At 36.6% G+C, this 23132-nt stretch overlaps 2 protein-coding genes across 2 annotated transcripts in view; one reads left to right on the top strand and one right to left on the bottom strand.

Annotated features, from left to right (window-relative positions):
- Positions 1 to 1356, top strand: part of NOL7 (nucleolar protein 7) — a 5129-nt gene extending 3773 nt beyond the window's left edge. The window contains 3 exon segments of the mRNA XM_017891144.1: positions 372 to 493; positions 572 to 649; positions 904 to 1356. Of these exon segments, the coding sequence (XP_017746633.1) occupies positions 372 to 493; positions 572 to 649; positions 904 to 977 (274 nt within the window). The 3' untranslated portion in view covers positions 978 to 1356.
- Positions 1357 to 1652: 296 nt separating this feature from the next.
- Positions 1653 to 23132, bottom strand: part of RANBP9 (RAN binding protein 9) — a gene marked incomplete at its 5' end in the record, with an annotated part of 96270 nt that continues 74790 nt past the window's right edge. Inside the window, 8 exons of the mRNA XM_017891114.1 lie at positions 1653 to 2645; positions 5766 to 5877; positions 11281 to 11432; positions 13316 to 13437; positions 16668 to 16815; positions 18694 to 18884; positions 20087 to 20195; positions 21385 to 21497. Coding sequence (XP_017746603.1) covers positions 2515 to 2645; positions 5766 to 5877; positions 11281 to 11432; positions 13316 to 13437; positions 16668 to 16815; positions 18694 to 18884; positions 20087 to 20195; positions 21385 to 21497 — 1078 coding nt within the window. The remainder of the gene's footprint in view (positions 2646 to 5765; positions 5878 to 11280; positions 11433 to 13315; positions 13438 to 16667; positions 16816 to 18693; positions 18885 to 20086; positions 20196 to 21384; positions 21498 to 23132) is intronic.

Genomic DNA, 23132 nt, shown 5'->3' with positions numbered 1-23132 from the left:
CGCCCGGCTAGTTTTTTGTATTTTTTAGTAGAGACGGGGTTTCACCATGTTAGCCAGGATGGTCTGGATCTCCTGACCTCGTGATCCGCCCATCTCGGCCTCCCAAAGTGCTGGGATTACAGGCTTGAGCCACTGCGCCCGGCGATAAAAATATTTTAAAGCAAGCATGTAGGCCGGGTGCAGTGGCTCACGCCCGTAATCCCAGCACTTTGGGAGGCTGAGGCAGGCAAGTTGCTTGAACCTGGGAGGCAGAGGTTGCAGTGAGCTGAGATCACGCAGCCTGAGTGACAGAGACTCTGTCTCGGCGGGGCCGGGGCGGGGGAAAGCAGGCATGTATTAATTCTTATTTAACCTTTTATATTGATGAACAGCCAGAATAAAAGCTACTTGGCTGTAAGGCTAAAAGACCAAGATCTGAGAGATTCAAGGCAACAAGCAGCACAAGCCTTCATACATAATTCATTATACGGGCCAGGAACCAACAGGACTACTGGTAATTTTTTTATGAACTATTTTCCTCACTTTTTACTGCAGATAAAACTATGAAATGATAAATACCTTTCTTTTCTAGTAAATAAGTTCCTGTCTCTTGCCAACAAGAGGTTACCAGTGAAAAAGGCTGCTGTCCAGTTTTTGAATAATGCTTGGGGTAAGATCCAGCTTTATTCTCCTGTCTCTTAATAGGTTTATATGTTGAATAATGTTGTTTTGAAGGAGATAGTTCATAATTATACTTTTGCCCTTATAATGGCTTAACTTGTGAAAGACAGGTCAGTGTAGTATGTATATACATCTAATGTATAATAAGCCCACCCAGTTTTAGTAATTACATTCATATAGAGAATTATAAAAATTTTGAATTATGTTTCTCTAATACTCTTACCGTACAACTTTCTATTCTAGGAATCCAGAAAAAACAAAATGCCAAGAGGTTTAAAAGACGGTGGATGGTCAGAAAGATGAAAACTAAGAAGTAAATCAGTGCTAAATGAAGAATCTGTACTTTGTATGTATAGAATTTATCTAATAAATTATTGGTAGATCATTTTAAAGGATCATTATAAAAATCATAAACCTATTTGAGGAATTACTCAACCACATTTCATTCTTATGGAGTAGAACTGTGCCTTGCAATCCTAGAGGAAAAAGTGGTTTAAGAAGGAATTTTCTTTTTAATGTATTTAACTGAATTCAAGCAATACTCATACCAGCAGTAGCACCTCGTCTACTCTTCCCTGACTAGTGGGTGGGAGGGGTGGCAAAATGGCACGGACAAAAGGAGAAATGGACATTCCAGAAAAGTCTCCAACTGCAGCCCTTAGACAGTTTGCTGTTAAAGATTCAGTGGACAAAATATAGCTAACAGCTTTTAAGTTTTTACTTTTAACCAGTCTGGGGATTTGCTTGCCTGGTGAGTCTCATATGCCATATTATGAATATGAAAAAAATGAAGTTAATTTCCTCTTGCCTTTCTGTGTCACCCATAATATCAGGTTTAACCCTAAACCAGGGATGCCAGTAAACTAAAGGCAGTTTTAGGTTGTAGAACTCAGATTAATTGTAGAAACCATTAATTTTAATTGCTCTAATTTTCATATTAATCATAAAAAGTATGCAAGTACCTAATATATAAACTCAGTTGACACTGTATCTGTAGAAGTAAATTTTTAATGGCTGGTTAATTATATCACTACATTTTATTGCAATATAGTACTCATTTAAGCACTTAAAAATGGAAGGTGTACAAAGATTAAATTAAGACACGGTAAATTGACTAAATATTTGGTTTTTATATAAATAAAGGTCATAACCACACCGTTGACATGTAATACTGTTATAATACAACAGTTAAACTTGTGAGTCTACAACAGAAGTCATCTGTAGTTAAACAGGAAACAAAGTTGAAAAAGACCATGTTAAAACAAAACTACTGGGACTAACAGGTCGGGATTGTAAGTAGCAACAAACATATTCACTCAGCTCCTGAGTATTTCAAGTTTTACAGTACACATTAAAAATGATTTCTTCCATCAACACTATAAATTCAAACTGTCGGATGTTTATGCATTTTGCAAGTTACACTGATTGAATGCTTATATGGGAGTGGGGGTCGGAACATCTCCCAATTTGAAGTTTACATCACCCACATGCTAACACAAACACAACTTGTTCCATTTCCTTCCCCTCTCTCCCCCCTCCCCCACAAAGAAGGCAGGATTTTTGGTTTCTTTTAGGTAATTGTTTTAAAGGATTTGTGATGATCAATTTGAACGTCTGAAATTCAGTAATATTTAACTCTTAGACAACTAAGAGGTTAAAGATGGAAAATAATTTCTCCTAACACTAAGTTAGAAAATCATTTGCATCATGCTGTAAACTAGGAAGCAATGTAAAGCGACAAAAACCTGTCCCCAGTACATAATTTAAAAAATCTAAATTTCAAATCAGCAGAGCTGGTCTACTTCCATGTTGACTATATGCCACAATATAAGTGTGAGCTCTTGAAATGCATAGCTAATGTAGGTAGTCTTCCACTGTGGCAAATGCGCAGGATCCAATTCCTGATCGAGCCATCAGTCCTAGACATTGTGTGGCCTGTCCCATTGCTAGGGCAAGTGGAGGTTGCTTTGGCAGATTGTGGGTTTCTGAGGAAAAATAATTTAAAAATGAAAACAGCAATTAGCAAGACATTTTAAAAAACATTTCAATCAGGAGAATACTGCATGACTTTAAAAACTACCACTCCCATACTACTCTGAAATATCAGCAAATGAAGGTTCCTAAGCAAAAGATAGATACCTTGGACGTACTATTCTGACAAGGCAGTATGGGTATTTTGTATTCAGCGATAAGATAAACTCTTGCAGAATCAGACTTTTAAAGTATCAGATACTAAAAAGCTGATTTCCATATTAACTATGATGGGAAAGGTACAACTTTTTATCTGATATTTGGAGTGGAGAGTAAGGAATTATTTCCCTTCTGGTTGATCAAAGTCAGCTGATACTAAAACTAAAAAGGCACCAGGTTTTCATTACGAGTTTCCACTGATGGGTTCTTCCACCTCTGTGGATGGGACCAAACTGAGGCTGCCTAGCCATCTCCAAGGCATATATAGGTAATGTTATTTGGGCTGGTGGGGAGTAGGTGTTGGTGGTGACAGTGAGAGACCATACAGCAGAGCCACCCTGCAGTTTTGGAGGTGCTAATTTACGATGGACAGTTCAGACATTTTTAAAAAATGCCAATAAGTTTTCAGGGTCCTGTATATCATAAGTTTCTTTGTCAGACATTTGTAGTACAAATGCAATAATTACCAAAATTTGTTCCTTGCCAGAGATGAAAAAAATGAACTAATGGTAAAAGTGGCCAGACTCAGAAGCTGGTAATTTCTCTTTATGAGAAGGCAGTGTCCAACTAATCAATAAAATTACTAATCAGTTCTTTATAGGCACAGTTGACAACAAAGGGCAAAAACAGTGACACATGGCTAGGAAGGCTCCATATGGTTTAACTCCACTCTTGGTTCAGAGGATGCAAACTGATGGTGGGAGAAAGAAGAAGAAATTTGCAAAAGGGAAAAAGCATAATATCAAAAGAAGCAAATTCAGGACTTAGAAAACAAAACAGGATTAAGAATAAAAGTGTGCAAAAAAGGCACGTAGACTGGTGAGAAAGTATGGTGTCTTGAGGGTTCACAGGGAAGACCGTGCTCAAAGGCAAGCATCTACAGGGAATATTTTTTAAATTTTATTTTGGTCAAAGGAAGCATCTGGTGATACATCTTTAACTTTTTTGGATATATGAAATTTTCATAACACTATATACAGATGGCCCTACATAAATAAATAGCATGGTATTTATAAACATACATACCCATCTATAGCAATTTAATAATTGTGTCATTAATTTTATAGGAATCACATGCATTTATATTAATAAGATTAAGCACTATTTATAGCTGATTCTACATAATACAGCACAATATGTCAGAGTACATGTGTCTATAGATAATGGTGCTCAATTAAATTCCCTTGAAGAACTCAAGAAATTAAAGAAAACAGGTCACTTTTTCTCAAATTCTTTCCAAGATTAGTATCATCTAATAATTAGGTCTTAATGATTACCTACAATATGATAACTTCAAAAAGACAATTACAGTAAACCATAATTTTCTGTACAATTCCAGCATTGTTACTAAGTTACTTTTATCAATGGAGCTAAATGAATTTTGTAGAACCAATGAAAATACAACACATTTACCAAAGAAAATTCACATTTATATACAAATCCTAAGTTTCAGAGAACTACAGCACTAAGGACACTACTCCTATTCCCAAACTTCAGTACTGATCCTTAAAACAAATTAATAAATTTTCTAAGGGCAAAGAAACAGACTGAGGCTCAAATATGAATGCTTTTGCTTGCTTCCTTTACATTCTTGCCATAAGAGTCCTGGCCCTCATTTGCAAGTCTCCTTATCTAAATCACTCTTTAATCTACTTTTTGTGGCACTGCCCTCATCTTCCTAAGATAGTTTGAGATATGTGACTAAGTCTCTGAACCTTGCAGGGCCAAACAGCACAGCACAGACTTCTAAACTAGACTGGAGTCCCAATTACCTGGGAATTAGACTCTAAAGTCAAATAAAAACTCTTGACGCAAATTACCTTTGATGAGAACTGCCCAAAACTCAAATTTGTTTTATGCAAACAATCGACCATACCACATTTATATAGAAATGCACAATATGTGCAGTTATACAATTCATACAAAAAGTATTTGTTCAGTATATAAACACTATAATCATACACTCTACAGTGAGTTGCTCATAGGAATGGCAACCAAGCAGGAACATCGAATTAGAGTTTCGCACTTCATGCTCACTCCTGGCTAAGCCTCACCTTTTAAATTGCTTTTCTCTTCCTCACCCACCCTTTTTATTGGGTGAGGGTATGTAGTTGAATCTGGCTAATATAAATGCAAATAGAATTTGACATCAAGGCTTGGTCCTGCAGGGTACTCACAAGTCACCTGGAAGGCCCTTCATAAGCATGGTGGGAGCTGTAATACCTGTGGCTTAGGCTGCCACTACCCATTGCAAATAGCTCAAGCAAAATGGTGGGGAACAAGGTAGCAGGGGAGCACCAGGTAGGAACCCTGCCCTCTACTGGATCAGTGTGAGCTTCTCTGATACTCAAGCTCTTCACTCCCTTATTTCCATTCTCATTCTCTCCATCAAAACCTCTATTTCTTGACCTTGATTTTCTTCAAATGTACCCTGTTCCCTTCTAGCCTAACTCGTGACAATTATTAATCTATGTTCTTGTTAACATTCTCCGATTCCTTCTACAACAGCCAAACTAGAGAATGCCACTCAATTGCTAGCCTAGAAATCAGTAGCAGAAAATGCCTTTCACTACAGAGGGCTGTAAGGAATGCCTCTGGTAGGGCAATAGTTTGAATTACACAAAAGAACCACCAAATCTCCGTGGCTACCAGAAATGCTTACATACATGCACAAAAAAACTTCTATTTCCCAAACATCCCAAGTTGTACCCCATTTTACTGTTTTTATTCTATTTAAATCCATTTGAATCTGGAATTAAAGGGGGGGGGGTTTCTATATTTTAGGTATTTTATATTTTAAAATATAGAAAACATTCTCCTTATGATTTTACCAAAGTACAAATGCCAGTACAAACACCCTCGCTTAAATTTTCAGAGAATCTAGTTGAAATTGTGCCTTATTTGGCTTTACTTACCTAATATTGCACTGTTAAGAGCTGAGCACACAGGTTCTCTCTGAATCGGGTCAAGCTGATTTCCAACTGGGCTGTTCCAGGGATCTGAATATGCTAGTAAACTGAATGCATCCTGTTGAAAACACACCAATTTTGTTTTAATTCAAATAGTTCAACTCTTATGCTCACAAATGTTTCCAAGTTGGGAGGTAAAATATGGCTTCCAGGCACTAGACTAATGTAACCTTTAAACCCAGTTATTCCTAGCACTAGGATGCTCTACATTTTTGAACAATTAAATTATGCAGCAAAGCCTAATTTATTTTCATTTTTCCTGTGGACAGCCACTCTCATTCATCTTCCTCCCATCCCTAAACACAAAACAGAAAAAAAAAAAAATTTCAAAGGAATGAACTAGTACAGGTGTAGGGAGTGGAAGGCAAAACATTCAGTTGTTTTACTTCACAATTTATTACTACTGATAGGAATGTGACAGTCAAAGGAGAGGGCCTGCCTGCATTTCCTTTTTTCAACAGATTTAGGAACTGGACACATCTCACTGGATGTCATCTTCTCAAATTCAGTTATGAAAAAATTGAACAGGCTGCCCTTCAGGACCTGTTTTATGCATTCAGTTATTTCCAGCTACTCTCAAGCCACTCTTCTTCAAAACTTAAAATAACTGACAGTCTTCTTTTCAAACAACTACTTTATATTTTTGTCTTCTTTCTGTGGGAGGCACATACTAATGGTGGTTTCAGATACTGGCTTCAAATCCAAGCCCCACCACTAACTGGCTGTGTGGCCTTTGGCAAGTAACTGGTGATGATAACCAAAGAAATGCAAATAAGCAATTTTAAGATACTAACATATGTTAAACCCACTAAAGTAGCATTAATGTAATAGTGCCATTGGTACGTTCTTTTATTACTGCTGGTAAAAGTTGGTAGAGGGTTTCTGAAAACCAGTATAGCAACATATAATGAGTGCCACAATAATGTTCATATTATTTGACTCACTTCTATTTCTAGAACTTTATCTCAGTGGAATAATGTGAAGAAACAAAGATGCATGTATAAAGATGTCACTAAAGCATCTGACATAAAAGCAAATGGAAAAATCCAACAAAGCAATGCTGAAATAAACCTATACAGCAACAATAAAGTATCATGGAGCCTTTTGTGTTTTTTGAGACAGGGTCTCGCTATGTCACCCAGGCTGGAGTGCAGTGGTGCAATCACAGCTCACTGCAGCCTTGAACTCCTAGGATCAAGCAATCTTCTTGCCTCAGCCTCCCAAAGTGTTGGGATTACAGGTGTGAGCTGCCACACCCAGCCTCGTGTAGCCGTTTAAAAATAATTGGAAGTAATACATAGAAACTGGGAGGAAATAAATTCTTACGACAAAACAATACAAAATAGTGCCACTACGGTTATTAACTAGTTAAAATATATGCACATGGGAGTTCAGGCACAAAACTGAAAATACCTGAAATATGTAGCATTATGGGTTATTTTAAAGCAAACAACATTACCTCAGTGGAATAACTTCTGAGAGAAATATGACATTTAGGTAGGATTTTCAAATTGTACTCATACTTGGTTTAGAATCTGGAGCAGTTTCTAAATAGGGTGACTCAGTGGTTCTATTGCTACCTCAGTTACTAGACTAAAGGCTCCTTGCAGGCTGGGGCTGTTCATTCGTACTGGACTTTCCAGAGTCCCTACAACAATGCCTCTCCACACTGCAAAAACTCAATAAACAGCTGCTCAACAAACAATTTAAGAGTTCTTTTGGGAGCCAATGGAAGACGTAGCAGATAATGAACAAAGACAACAGGAAAGAGGAAAGACTGAAAAAACTAAAAGGAAAAAGGTCAAGAGAAACTGTGTGCCACCTGACCTTCAACATTAATCAAATCTCTCTGTCTCTCGTGTGTTTGGATGTGCATGAACTTCTGAGTCACATGACTCAAAGTTTATGCAAACCTAAAAGTGAGATTTTTAAAAAAATGCTACAATTACAAGTGAACTGAAGTGATGAATAAAAAGAAGTGGAATGATTTCTAAACCTGTTTTCATGTTGCCGTCAAATCATCCAGCCTTTGTTCTTTGGCTACTTACAAGGTGGGTCAGTTACTCACCTTATCCCTATCTAGATCAAGGTAAGTTTGGGAAATGAGATGGAACCAGCTCAGAGTATTAAGAAAGTCTCTGAAAGTAGCTGGCATTTGCTTAGAAGTTAGAGGTGCAAAATCAAAGATATCTATGCTCTTTAGATGAAGATGATACATCTTCACACACTTCAGTTTATAACCAAGGAGTATCTTTGGGAATTGGCCATATAATGCCATCTTCTGAGCTTCATGTAAATAAGAATCAAACACAAAGTAAGCTAATGGAGTATAATCTTAAATTTTCAAAGGTACTTCGTCCTGCTCAATTAGCATGAGGTTTTAACAAGAAAGCCAAGTCAGATAGCCTAGTGTAAAAACAGTCTACGAATTCTTAAAAAAAAAAAAACATTTTTTTTTAATTTCCAAATATGCCCTAAAACAATAGTACTCAAAGTATGGTTCAGGGACACCTGGGTCCAAGAACCTTTCAGGGGGTCTGTGAAGTCAAAATTATTTTTATAACAGTACTAAGATGTTCCTTGCCCTTTTCTCTTTCATTTCCTCATGACTATACAGTGGAATTTTCCAGGGGCACATGATGTGGTATCACAACAGACTAAAGGCAGTCTGGTCTTGTATGTGAATACAGCTCACCTATTAAACCAAGCAATAAAGAGACTTAACAAAAAAATATAAAGCAATGCCACTCTTCTCATTTTTCTTTTTTTTTTAAGAGACAAGGTCTCACTATGTTGCGCAGGCTAAAACTGAACTCCTGGGCTCAAGTGATCCTCCTGCCTCAGCCTCCTGAGTAGCTGGGATTACAGCCATGCACCACTGTGCCAGCTCTTCTTTTTGTTTGGGGAAGATAATTATTTTTCATAAAAATAACTTGCTACTTATTTAATGGATTTATTTTAACATGAATAGCTTTAATTTTAATAAGGTAAATATCGATAGATGTAACACATTATATAAACAAAAACTCTTCGAGGATCCTTAATTTTTTTTTTTTGAGACAGAGTTTTGCTCTTGTTGCCCAGGCTGGAGTGCAATGGGGCGATCTCGACTCACCGCAACCTCCACCTCCCCAGTTCAAGCGAGTCTCCTATCTCAGTCCCCTGAGTAGCTGGGATTACAGGCATGTGCCACCACGCCCGGCTAATTTTTTGTATTTTTAGTAGAGACGGGGTTTCCCCACGTTGGTCAGGCTGGTCTCGAACTTCCGACCTCAGGTGATCCACCCGCCTCGGCCTTCCAAAGTGCTGGGATTACAGGCATGAGCCACCATGCCTGGTCCCTTAATAATTTTTAAAGGATTCAGACACCAAGTATGTTGAAAACCACCACCCTAAGACATCCTCAGTACCAACCAAAGAAGTACTCAGTTTCCAAATGGGTAATTTCAGACACCTAAAATAACAAAGAGCCTAAATGTTAAGTTTCTTCTTAGCACTCCTAGTACCAGAAAAAGTTCTACCAAGTTGCATAGTAATGAAAATTCCCAATGTGGAAAAATCTGTTTTACTTTTCAAATGAATTCTACTTCAATTTAATAAGCATAGATTGACTACCTTAGTGCCACACAATGGAGGCATAGTCAATTAAGATAAATATTTAAAAGGGGAAGAGTTAAGCTGGACACAGTGGCTCATGCCTATAATCCCAGCATTTTCAGAGGTCAAGGCAGGAGGATTGCTTGAGGCCCAGAGTCAAGACCAGCCTTGGCAACACAGTGAGCCCTCATCTCTACAAAGTTGAAAAATAAAAAATAAATAAATACGAAAAAGAGGAGTTTTGGCAGTCTGACTTCATGGAAATCTTAATCTCCTCAGGCAAATATGGACAGTCATTTTCCAGGCATACGAATGTCTGATTTGACTTTTTTTTTTTTTGAGAGGGAGTCTGGCTCTGTCGTCCAGGCTGGAGTGCAGTGGCGTAATCTTGGCTCACTGCAACCTCTGCCTCTCGGGTTCATGCCATTCTCCTGCCTCAGCCTCCTAAGTAACTGGGACTACAGGTGCCCGCCACCACGCCCGGCTAATTTTTTGTATTTTTAGTAGAGACGGGGTTTCACCATGTTAGCCAGGATGGTCTCGATCTCTTGACCTCGTGATCCACCCGCCTTGGCCTCCCAAAGTGCTGGGATTACAGGCATGAGCCACCACACCCGGCCTGATTTGACTTTTTAAATTAAACTTGTTTCAATTGCATAATCCACCAATTATTTTTTAGCACAAAAATAATAATTTAACCTTTTGGATAGCTCAAGGTAACCACTAGAAATAGCAGTTTTTATACTATGGAGTAGATGAAGTACGAAGTATGATAAATACACCTGTCTTCCCATCTCAGCTAGGGAAAAATACAAGATTGCATGCCTTTAACTTGAGGTGTTATCGGTGGCTCTATAACCCATCCTAGGCCAGGCAAGCATGTTATGTCCTACACGTGTGCTATGTTTCAGATTTCAGATTTTTTCAAATTTTAAAATATTTACTAACTGAGCATCTCTAATCTAAAAATCCAAAATGTTCCCATGAGCATATCCTTGTGCATCATGTTAGCACTCTAAGTATCAGATTCTGCAGCATTTCAGATTTTCAGATTAGGGATACTCAACCTATACCAACTCTCAGTCCAGGTCAGGAAGATAAAGCAGAAGGAATCTTTTGCCCTTTCCTACCATCCCTCAACATCAGTCTCAAGGCCACTGCATTCATCTCCCCTTTAATTTTTCAGTCTTCTTCCAAAATATTCAGAAGAAAATGTTTACAATGAACCAACTGTTAAAGAGCTGTACATCTCTACAACTGCAATGTTGACTTAAGTTAGGAGAAAGCCCCTCCACCTTAAACTGGTAGACAAAACTGTGGCTACTTTACTGAATTAGATCACATGCATCCTACCAGCTCATGGACAACAATCCAGAAGAGACTTTAAAATGTATTTTAACTGTTCTGGCCATGAAAAGTGACCCAATTCTTCACTAATCCCCATCAAAATGAGAACCATGTGTTATACATCCAAATTGCTATAACCCTGAACAGTATTTACTAAAATAAAATCTCAGATTTGTAGTTTTATCTGCACACCCACATTTTTCCTAGTAACTGCTGATTTTACAGCTGAGAAAATAAAACTAAGAAACTAAGTTAACGAGGACACACAATGTTGATCAGCACTAGTACTGGGATTTAATCCTTTTTTTTTTTTTTGCTTTAGTACAATGCTCTTTCCAGCAGATCAGAACTGCCTAACTTCTTCAAACATTTCCACTCTCAAATGGGCAAGGAGCCAGGGGGAAGGTCAGGTCCAAGTTCCCTAACAAGAATTTCTGGTACACTGCTCAATGTTTCGCAAAACCACATTTTAGTTACTTTGACACATTTATAATTTTTTAAGAAAAAATATATTCACCTTCAACATTTTTTTATTTGCAGTGTTCTTGCCACAGTCTCTCCTTAGCTGTTCACTCATCGCTTGCAGCTCTCGTCCAAAGTGGATCATTCTTTCTATGGCAGCCTGACTTCCTCCACACAACTGGCGTCTCAACTGACTTGAATCAACTTCTGTAAGAAAAACAGACAAGTATTTTACTACCTTATGGAATGGAGTATAATGAAGACATGAACATACATTTCTTATAACATTTTGTACATTTAGTAACTATTCCCTAATATTTCATCTAAATATGCAGATTGTTAAAAATTCATTTTTAATTTAACATGAAACTGCAGCAAAAAGATATACTTTATTTAGCTCTCAAGAGTCTAGGATCCAGTATTCAGCATGCAGTTGAGAGGGGACAACCTTTCAGTGTTAGATGGTACTTACGTCAGAAAAAATTTTTAGAAAAAGTGTAATTCCCAAACTACATTAAGCAACATTTACAAAAAAAAAAAAAGAAAAAGAAAACCGTAATAATGCCACTCGGGCTACCTTAATTGACATAGTAGAGATGTAATAAAATGTTCAAGAAAGCTAAGAAAAGCTAAATGACTACAATAAAAATACAGAAGACAGCGTATTATACTAATTGAAAAGATTAAATGCACTACTTTTAGAAAAATACCACTTTGAGAAAATACTTTTTTTTTTTTTTTGGAGTCTCACTCAGTCACCCAAGCTGGAGTGCAGTGGTGTGATAGCTCACTGCAACCTCCGCCTCCCCGGTTCAAGCAAGTCTCCTGCCTCGGCCTCCTGAGTAGCTGGGATTACAGGCACGCACCACCATGCCTGACTAATTTTTGTATTTTTAGCAGAGTCGGGGTTTCACCATATTAGTCAGGCTGACCTTGTGATCCACCTGCCTTGGCCTCCCAAAGTGCTGGGATTACAGGCGTGAGCCACCTCGCCCAGCCAAGAAAATAACTGTATATATCTTGATTGATAAAATAATTTATATAAATTACTAATAAATAAATCATTAATAATGAAGAAGGTAACGATGATGATGGTGGTTAATATTTCCTAAGCACTCTGTGCTATCAGCTTTTTGGATTATTCATTTACTTTTCACAATAACTTATGAGGCTGTTATTATTATACCCATTTTACAGATGAAGAAACTGAGACACAGAGCAGTTAAGTAATTTTTCCAAGGTCACACAGCTAGTAGGTGGCAGTTGCAGAAATCAAATCTATGTAATCTGGCTCTAGAACTCCTGCTCTTTATCACTATATTTAAATTACTCTTAAGAAACTGAGGTGGCTGATATTAAAGAGTAAAACAAAGCTGCATTTCTTTTTAAAAAACAATTTTAGTAATACCACTCAATCTCAAAATAATAGGAAATCTAACATTGCCATGGAATTCCAACAAATAAATGAAAAAATTTATTCCAACAAATTTTCACTCTCCATTTGATGGGACAGTTTGCTGATGGGACAATTTACTACGTAAGTTGTCTACAAAATAAAATTATGCATGCTAATATGTCTTGGAGCCACATCATTTTGTTATTTGTGGTGGGGGTTTTTTTGGTGAGGGAGGTCATACTTAAGCATCTACTACATATCAGGGATAGTACTATGCATGGTCACACACGTTTACATTAAACCCATTTAAGAAATACTGATTAGAATTTGTAAAATCATCTACCCATTTGGCCTTACTGACTATACTGAAATAAATATAAGAAGTTTTATCATCTCTAACCTAAAATAGCCTAGAGGCTCAACATCAGTAAGTCAGTTCTGCTGCATTAGTGACAGCGCTAAACCTGAGCCTAAGCAGTTCAGCAAGGAACACTGCCTGTAGCTGAAAGGTAACTCTATTTTCTCTAGCAGCCCACTCAAACGAGAGTTGAAGTGCTATGCATTACTGTCAAGTCCTACGGCACATACATCGTTAAATCTGGTTTATGCTCATCAGCTGTGAATCAGTACAAGTAAAAACATAACCTTGTAGCCATCATTTTTTATTAAAAATGTAAGAAATATCACTGCAGACCCATTTCGGTGTCACAATCTTCCATTTCGTGGTCATGTTTAGAGCTACCATTTAGGAAACCATTGGATGAAGTTTCTCCAACTCCATTGGAGTAGTGATCTGTTTCCATGTCTACATCATTACTGAAAATGAAAAAACAAACCTAATTTTAGAAATATCATACTTGCAGCTTAGTTTAAAATAAATCACTACTGAACTGTATAGCCTATGAATAAACTAACTTCATAAGGCAATAGAAATCTGCAAAAAAGGTATTTAGTTAAATCCTGAATGTATTCAAAGTCAAACATGTCGCTGACTTTTAACAAATTTGTACCCCTGGAGATAAGGGAGGGGAAAAGTACATATGCTAAAATGCAGTAGTTTTATGACTTTACATCAGTATGGAGAAATCGTATTTCTGCACAATCCTATTATTTTTCAAACTCAGATCTGTACGTCTTCATTGATAAACTGCGGCCCCACCAACTCCCTAGCCAACCCTCTCCCCCTACACCCAGCACTGATTTCCAGTATGTAAGGGGAAAACCTCACTCTCAAAACAAATACATCTCACTCCTGGAACCCAATTCAGCTCGTACTGGAACTCGTACTCAATCCACTCCTAGACTATATTTAAATAGTCGGCATTCTGGCATTTGTCCTCACTACTTAATAATATACACTCTTTCAAGGGTAACTGATGACTTAAAAACAGACTGAGCTTCATTCTCTCATCCCTTTTCACCACATGTCACTACTTCTCTCTCACAGGCTATCTTATTGGCTAAAGTACTGCTGAATCTTAATTTTGAAACTGATGTCCTGGATAGTTTCCAGTTTTCACTCATTCCACTCAGTAAATATCTCTCTGCCAATAACTACATTTGGACATATTTAAGCTGTCAATGTATGTCCTTCAGAACCATCCGTACTCTTATAAGCAACAATAAATATCTAATCTTTAGGATTTATCCTATGAAGGTCTAGGTAATAATTATACAATTTAGAAGTAAACATGCAATGAAATTTTAGGTAATGCTTAGATAAAAATGACATTTCTTATTACAAAAGCAATTTATATTCATTTGTAGAAAAAAAAATACAGATGAGCAAAAACCACTGTGCGTAATACCACCAGAGGTAACAAATTCTAACACCTTGGGGGCGTGTGTGCATGCATACACTCCTGTTAGTAAAATTGTTAAGGTAAAAAAACACAAGAGATCTAGGGAAAATGGGGATATGGCCCTAGGACTCCAGAGCAGACTTACTCAACCAGGAAAGCTTGTTTATAATCTTGACAAACTTCGAAAATTGATAAGAAAACCAAACTTTAAAATAAGAAAATCCTTACCATGACAGCTTTCAGTGGCCTTTTAAAAAATACTAAACTTTTTTTTTTTGATAACTCAAGTAAGTATTTGAAAGGAACTCATTCATTTAACACACATTTAAGAGCCTCTGAGGTATGATCCCTGCTAGGTGCTAAGGATACTATGAAACAGCCTCTGCCTTCCTGCAGGAAACAACCTATAAAAAGCTAATTATTATATTACAGAGTAATTATGATCAGTACTATGACGAAAGTTAATCACAAAACATGACACATTTGATGGGATGTAAATCAAGGAAAACATCCTGGAAGAACTGACATCTGAACTTGCATTTTCTCAGCCTGGACAGAAGTTACACTGGAGGTGAGGAAGGGTAGGAAAAAGAGCATTTCAGATGGTGGGCAGTATCAGGGAAAAAGTACAAGTTTGCAAGTCAAATCCTGAAAAGCAGCCTCAGCTCTGCGACTTACTAGCTACTATTAATTGACCTTAAGGAAAAAAAAAGTCATTTACTTTTCTGATATCCGGCTCTACATCTGTAAAATGGTTTAAATAGTTAACACCATCTTTGCCTACTTCACAGTAAGGAAAGCCATCACCAACTACAAAACAACTTATAGTTTAAGGCAGTTCAAAAGTTATACTTTCTTTCCCTTTTATACCGCAGACAAAGGAGGATGTTGCGTCATCAGATCCTTCCGTTAAGCTTGCTTCCCTGAACTCAGGTAATAACAGATCTGTTTAGCAACTTCCTGCTGTGAGGATAGTATTTAAGAGAAAAACTCACAAATTGACTGCAATCTTACCCTCAAACATTGGCAGAACCCTTGATCAATGATAAAGTACCAATGCATTTATTATAAAGCATGATGAAGTTAACTTTTTACATTTCCATCTATTTTTAAACTATAATATTTTGATTTTATATTTTCCAATATATCATCTCTCCTGTGAAAGACGATTTTTCTGCTGTTCTCATACACTTTTGTGGTTCTCCATTATAACTTTTATCAATCACACACACCATTACTTCAGTAAATTTTTGTCATGTGTGACAGACAACCCAGAAATTGAGATTAATCTCCAAATTTTCAAATATAGATTTTTTTTTTACATAGACTCCTTTCTGCAAAATCATATTTCCATTAAGATTCCATGCTAAATGTTAGGCTCTCTCTCCTTTAATAAGAAAATGTTACACTGGTGACCATTTCCTGAAAATGCAATGTAACCAACTGGTTTGTTATAGACCAAACCAATATTAAATTGACCCAGTCCTGGATGATTTGGGCAGGGTGAATTCACAATAATTTGCAACTGCACAGTAGTATTTAATTCAAATAATTTCACTTCATGAATTTATTTGAATTCAACCTGAGTGTGTCAAGGGTCATAGTATATTGAATGAGATATCATCTTTCAAACCTCTTCAAAGTCAGACACCCTACCTAGCAGAATGTTTGGTGCCCAACAAATCCTCAAAACTATCCTCACACTAATGTTTACTAAATGACTTAACCATCTGCTATATGCAAGCTACTTAAAGGCAGGCTTTCAAAAAAGATTCTTTGTAAAGCCAGTTTTGAACTTGGAAAACATTCTACACATTTACACCAAAAAAAACTCACACACAGAGAAAAATTTAGTTGTAAATTTATCTTATGTCACCATTCAAGGTTAAATATGCTACTGTGCCTTTACTGTGAAAACATAACAAATGGCATTTATGTGATCATTTGTATAGCTCTGTGGTTGGCAGAAGACAATGCATGAAGCCCTGAATTTGTCCTTCTAACTTTACTAGGGGGAAGAGGGTAGTAGAGAAGAGGAAGAAACTAAAGAAAGCGCTCATGTGCATAGTAGGAGACTAAAAAGCTTTGGGGAACTGAGTCCCTACCCTTTTGTTCTCTGGGGGCTTAGGAACTCCCAGAGCCCCTCTGTGGGTCACATAATTCAAGTTCTTTCAAAATTATTACAATGATTACACCTATAACTAGGTTGCTTATGTTAATGCAAAAGTTAGTGAAATTACTTACCTGGTGAAGTTATTAACTTGCTGTGATCTTGACATATTTATACTGTTCAGTTCTGGTACATTCAAATTGGATGACTGGTGTTTATTACTATGGCAATATGATTGATGTGCTTTATTTGATATTACACCATTACTACAACTTTCAAAACCTGAAGAAAAAGATACCACATGGAAATAGAAACAAACACTAATTTATTAATACGCTTGTAAACAAGTCTCCATGTTGATTTTGTATTTAAGACTTCTAGAACGTAGGAGAGTCAATGGATGATGTAAACAGGTAACTTCTTTGAAAAGATATTAAGAATACTTAACTGTGAGATCTTAATTATTACCTCATCTAACGTTTATTGAAGGCTTACAGATCCCATTTAATCCTCAAAATCCCCCTAAGATGGCAATATTATGATCATCCCCATTTTGCATATGAATACACTGAGGCTCAGAATTTGTCCAAGCCTGAAGCGACTGTATGATATTCAAGAGGAGTAGTGGCTAAGAATAGACACAAGAATCACACTTGTTTTACAGAGTGGTGATATAAATAACTGAGAGGAAGTAATGCAGAAAAGAGTATAAATTGAAGTGAGAAAAAGCAATGATGTTACTTCATGAAAGGAAAGGAGACACTATCTGACTTGTTTAAGAATGTTAAATGTACAAATATAACATCTTGGGAAATGCAGAATTAAAGAGATGGGCAAACAGAAGACTGAGAAGCATCAGAAATACATCTTTGGCTGGGCATGCTAGCCCACACCTGTAAGCCCAGCACTTTGGGAGGTTGAGGCAGGAGGAGCGCTTGAGGCCAGGAGTTTGAGACCAGCCTCAGAAACATTGCGAGACTCCAACTCTTTAAAAGAAACAAAAACAGGCCAGGTGCGGCGGCTCACACTTGTAATCCCAGCACTTTGGGAAGCCGAGGCGGGCGGATCACGAGGTCAGGAGATTGAGACCATCCTGGCCAACACGGTGAAACCCCGTCTCTACTAAAAATACAAAAAATTAGCCAGGCGTGGTGGCAGGCACTACGCCTGTAGTCCCAGCTACTTGGCAGGCTGAGGCAGGAGAATGACATGAACCCAGGAGGCAGAGCTTGCAGTGAGCCCAGATCGCGCCACTGCACTCCAGCCTAGGCAATAGAGTGAGACTCCGTCTCAAAAAAAAAAAAAGGAAAAAAAAAACAAAACCACAAAAACCTGTAGAAGCGATGTCACAAAAGCCAAGGAGAGGATTTTAATTACAAGAAGGCCCAAAGTCACAGAGAGTAAGACTGACGAGTCAAAAAACAGATGGGAGAAAATGAACTAGGCAGAGCTGACTTTTGCAAGAGGCTTGGTTGGGAAAAGTTGGGGATAGGGAGAGGGGAGGGAGGCAGGGGCAGCCCAGCTAGGTGTGGTAACCAGTGGCATAAGATATCACAGCTGGATCACCTTTAAATTTGTATTTTATTAAAACACACAATTACCTTTTCACTTGAATGCTTTCATTTATGAAGGTCTGCTAATAACCTACTCTCAGAAACGGCTGTTCTTCAAGTTACTTCCTGGCACTGAGAACATGTGAATCTGAACCTACAATTTTTCATCCAGAAAATCCAGAAAATCTTAAGTATACACATTTGAAAACAGCTACAAAGGAAACATACAGATTTTCTGAGACAGACAGAGTGTAACTCTGTCACCCAGGCTGGAGTACAGTGGTATGATCTTAGCTCACTGCAACCTCTGCCTCCCAGGTTCAAGCAAGTCTCCTGCCTCAGCCTCCCGAGTAGCTGGGACTACAGGCACTTGCCACAATACCCAGCTGATTTTTGTATTTTTAGTAGAGACAGGGTTTTCACCATGTTGGCCAGGCTGATCTTGAACTCCTGACCTCGTGATCTGCCCGCCTAGGCCCCCCAAAGTGTTGGGATTACAGGCGTGAGCCACCGCGCCCGGCTGGAAATATACAGATTTTCAAAAGGAAAAAGGTTTAAGATTATAAACAGGAAAAATCTAAAAATAATGTCGTAAGTTAAATCTCACCTGAAAAATGTGCGGTGCTTCCTTTGCCTGATGCTAAATTGTGGATATTCATTCCATGGCTGGGGCTCATACTTGGACTACTAAAAGGTCGAGGACTAACAGGGTAACTGTCTTGAGACTTTGGACTTCGGCCTCCCAAACATCGTACTTCACTATCTGTACCATTCACCATTTCTATAAACTGACGCACTCTAAAGGAAAAAAGAAAAATTTACTTAGACATAATCTTCAAATGGACTTTTGTTTATTTAAGAGCAGATTTCTAAAATATTTTAAAACTTTTACTTATCAGTAGGATTGGTCTTTAGATAGTAAGCTAAAATATTAAATACGGTGTCCTATACTTTATTGCTTAGAATTTTAGAATTTCCAGAAAAATGAGAGTATGATGTAACAGACACTATAATAATATTACCCCCCTTTAATCAAGATTTACTAAGTGGAAATTTACCTATAAGAAGATATGAATCCCTTTTTTTTTGGCTACAAGTAATTTAATCAAAATAACATATGCACTTGGTAGCAAATCAAATTGTGCCTAAGGACAGGATTTTATGTATATATGATACATCTAAAGCATAGCCTTTCTCCCCACCCGTCCCATTTCCAACCTCTTAACCAAAATGGGCCTCATTTAAAATTCTACTTACTCTAAAGCAAAACAATTCTGTCATTTGGCTTACAAAGGATACCTGTTGCTTAACAAGTTGAAATCTAAAGCTCAGTAACATCTCATTTTTTAAGTAACAAAGATTCATAAAACCAATTAAAAGTGTCAAATCAGGATGGCTATTATTGAAAAAATAATAATTAAACATAGAATTACCATATGATCCAGAAAGTCCACTTCTGGGTATATAACCGAAAAAATCAAATGCAGGGACTCAGATATTTGTACACCTACATTCATAACAGAATTATTCATAATAGCCAAGAGGTAGAAGCAAACTATGTCCATCAGTGGATGAATGGATAAACAAAATGCAGTATTATCCAAACAATGGAGTACAATTCAGCCTTTAAAAGGAAGAAAATTCTGATATATGCTACAATAAAGATGAACCTTAAGGCTATTACACTAATTAAAAGAAGCCAGTCACGAAGAACAAATACTCTGATTCTACTTATATGAGTAGTCAAATTCATAGAGGCAAAATGTAGAATGGTGGTTTCCAGGGACTAGGGGGAGGAATGGATGGTTAGTGTTTAACAGAGTTTCAGTTTGGGAAGATGGAGAAGTTCTGGAGTTGGATGGTGGTGATGGTTGCACAATGATGTGAATGTAAAAAATGGTAAATTTTATGAAATTTTATGAAAATGTCTTTTATTATATAACATATATGACAAGTATTTATAATATATAACAACATAGCATTTTATTATGCAAACTCACTTTAATGTGAAAAGGAGATTAGGATTTCTTTCAAGTAAACTTGGGTATAACTGTTGTGTTGTTTCAATGGCTTCTCCCATCCTTCCTGCTAATACCAATTTCTGAATTCCTATTCAGTAAAAGGAAGCAAACGATTAACTTTTACAAAAGTAGATAAAACATAAACTTAGTGGATCCTCAGAAAAGAAAGGCAGTTAGTAAGAAATCTTTAAATAAATTATGATTAATTTCAATTTCTTTTTCTAATATCATAGTTTCCATTCAGCAATCCAGGAAACATTTCAGACATTTATTAAAAGTTAGAAAACAAGTACTGTCACAAATTTTTTAAAAAAAATTACAAACATACAAGTAATACAGTTAAAATATCTATTATGCAATATTGAAGTTTCAAACATTGAGATTAAAAAGACTGTTTTAAAGAGATAATAAAACGCCTTATCAAACATGATGACCTTCTGAACAAAGGACTAAAAAATGATGGCTTTTGAGTAAGATTCCAATTTAACAGAGACTCACTGAACATTCACTTGATCTGATATCTGTTAAATTAGATGATGAGGATACAAAATGAGTAAGTGATCTCTGTTCAATAGAGCTTATTAAAATAGTAGAAAAGGACAGCACACAATTAACTACAACACAATGTAATCAGTGCTATTACAGCAATTTGACCTATGAAACAGTTGTCTTCATCCATTAATTTCACCCATCTGTTTTGTTTTCATCTCTACGCTTGTCAAGTATACCCAACCTGATGGACAAACAGCACCAATTTTAGGATGGCTAACTATGGAGCAGTTATGCTGACTTGCCATTGTTATATAGGACCTGTTTTATCTCTGGCCACACACGCCAGCACTAGGATCTAAATAATAAATACTTATGACCAATACTATATTAGATAGCCATTTAAATTCAAAGATATTTACATTTCTTTCACACATTATTTCCTCCAACTAATCAGACTACTTTACTATTTTTTAAATCTTTTTATTAAATGTTTATTTCCTGAAAGCCTAAGAAAACATTCCTTTAAGAAAAAAATGGTAGACATTCCTTACAAAAATTTCTGTAAAATCTCTCTAGAATTAGAATTCTGACAGAGTCTTTATGTGAATTTTTAAACTGATCTTCAAAAAATGTCAGTGAAAATAAAATTCAGAGGCATCCATTTTAAATTAATATATTTGAATTTTTAGAATTAAAAAATAAAATTTCTAAAATAAAAGTAACCAAACTCTATAATCTGAAAAGCAAATGTTAGCCATGTTAGCCATGCACCACAGTGTCCTTACTTTGTCTATTCTTAATGGAAGCTAATTCTTCTAGAACGGTCTGGTCTGTAGATCTGGCAAAGGCCTCTGCTGTGGCACAGTACCCATGGTGGACTAAATAAGATGAAACCATTCTTAAAATAAAAAGAAAAAACATACATCTTTTAGTGAAGAGAATACATGCTTCATACTACAATTTACATAAACAAAATCTACTCTGGTGTTATAAAAACGAACCTATTTCCTTGAAACAAGGCGTTAAGAACTTCACCTTTAAAGTAAGCTTTTGAAAAACATCATTTTGTTCTATTCATGTAGTATTTTCAAAAAGATAACTGCAAATGCTATGTTGAGACTACCTTCCCTAAAATAAATATTACTTGAGAATCAAGGACATTAAGTGACCTTTTCTTTGATTCTTGGACTCTCATTACCCCCAGGTCCCTTACTATCTTATTATTCAGCCCTTCTAACCATAATTTCTATTTTGACTTTATCATGTGACTTACTCCAGTAATTGCTGGCATTCTGTAAAATAACCAACTTTAAAATAAAAGATTAAATCTTAATGTTCCAGAGTTCAACCATCTTCTTTATACACCAGTTATATGAAATGGGATCACACAGTATGTACAGAATACTAAGGTGAATCCAGACAGAACATTTTTCAGAACAATGTCTATAAGTGTACTACTAATTAAAGAGGGAATCAGCCTTCTAGCCTAAATCAATTACTATGGTTTTACCCAAGAGATTTATCAAATATGACTTACATGTGAGTGACACATGTGCAATACAATAATCTTTTAAAAAGGTACCAGGTAGTCAAAACATATACTTACATCTATTCACAAAATGTGGTTAGAAAAACTGTTCATGCAACAATATTAACCCAAGTATCTGTTATCTCCAAACATTCAACTTTTAAACCTGCCTCCACCTGACACTACTAAGGGCCAGTTAAAAAATGGTGGGAAGCAGTGGTTCACCAGGAGGAGACTGAGGCAAAGTACGGAGGAAAGCGGGGAAAATGTCTAAGAAACAGACGTGCATCTTATTTTACCCAATTGTTCAAATTAATTAAAGGGGGAGGGGACCTTTTAGAATGCACTCTTCAAGAGTTCATGGTGAGTATCAATTCAGTGAAGAAGTGGGTGGGAGGATCCTGGTTATAAGGTTAAGATAAATGTTTTCTACTATTTTGCCATGATGTTCAGTGGTAACCATTTTTAGGGCATTAAAACAATGTGGTCCCAGAACAACCCATTCTAGCTTCAGTTCATGGTAACTACCAGATTCTGCATCAGGGTTGTCTATTCTCAACTGGGCTGGACAAAAAAACTAGTGTCCAGTCTCCGTAATACAGATGATAATAGCTCTAGGGAAGAAGTGTGCTTTCAGAGTCATCATTATGTCTCCCAATCACCACCTTTTCTAAAAAATACCCCCAACATTTTATTACAATTTTAAAGTTAAGAATATTCAAGGCAATTATAAGAACATTAAACATGAAATGTGTTGGACCAATTGTATCTGAAAGTCTGCTATTTTCTTGGCCTGGATTATAATAGTGAAGATGACTTTTTAAATTTAATGGTATTTATTTAAATTTTAAGTCTATACTTCACTCTGCTGATAGTTCAGATATTGAGAGCTTAAACACAGCCAAGTTCGTGTCCAAAATCCACAGAACCTGATTATAAAATTTAGATGATCTCTTATCTTTTGCATTAACACTACTAAAAGTTAAATTGTACAACCTATAGAAA

Source organism: Rhinopithecus bieti, unplaced genomic scaffold (genome assembly GCF_001698545.2).
Source record: "Rhinopithecus bieti isolate Rb0 unplaced genomic scaffold, ASM169854v2 scaffold_19939, whole genome shotgun sequence".
NCBI lineage: Eukaryota > Metazoa > Chordata > Mammalia > Primates > Cercopithecidae > Rhinopithecus > Rhinopithecus bieti.
The sequence above is the reverse complement of the archived record's forward strand: the minus strand, read 5'-3'. Positions and strand labels throughout refer to the sequence as shown.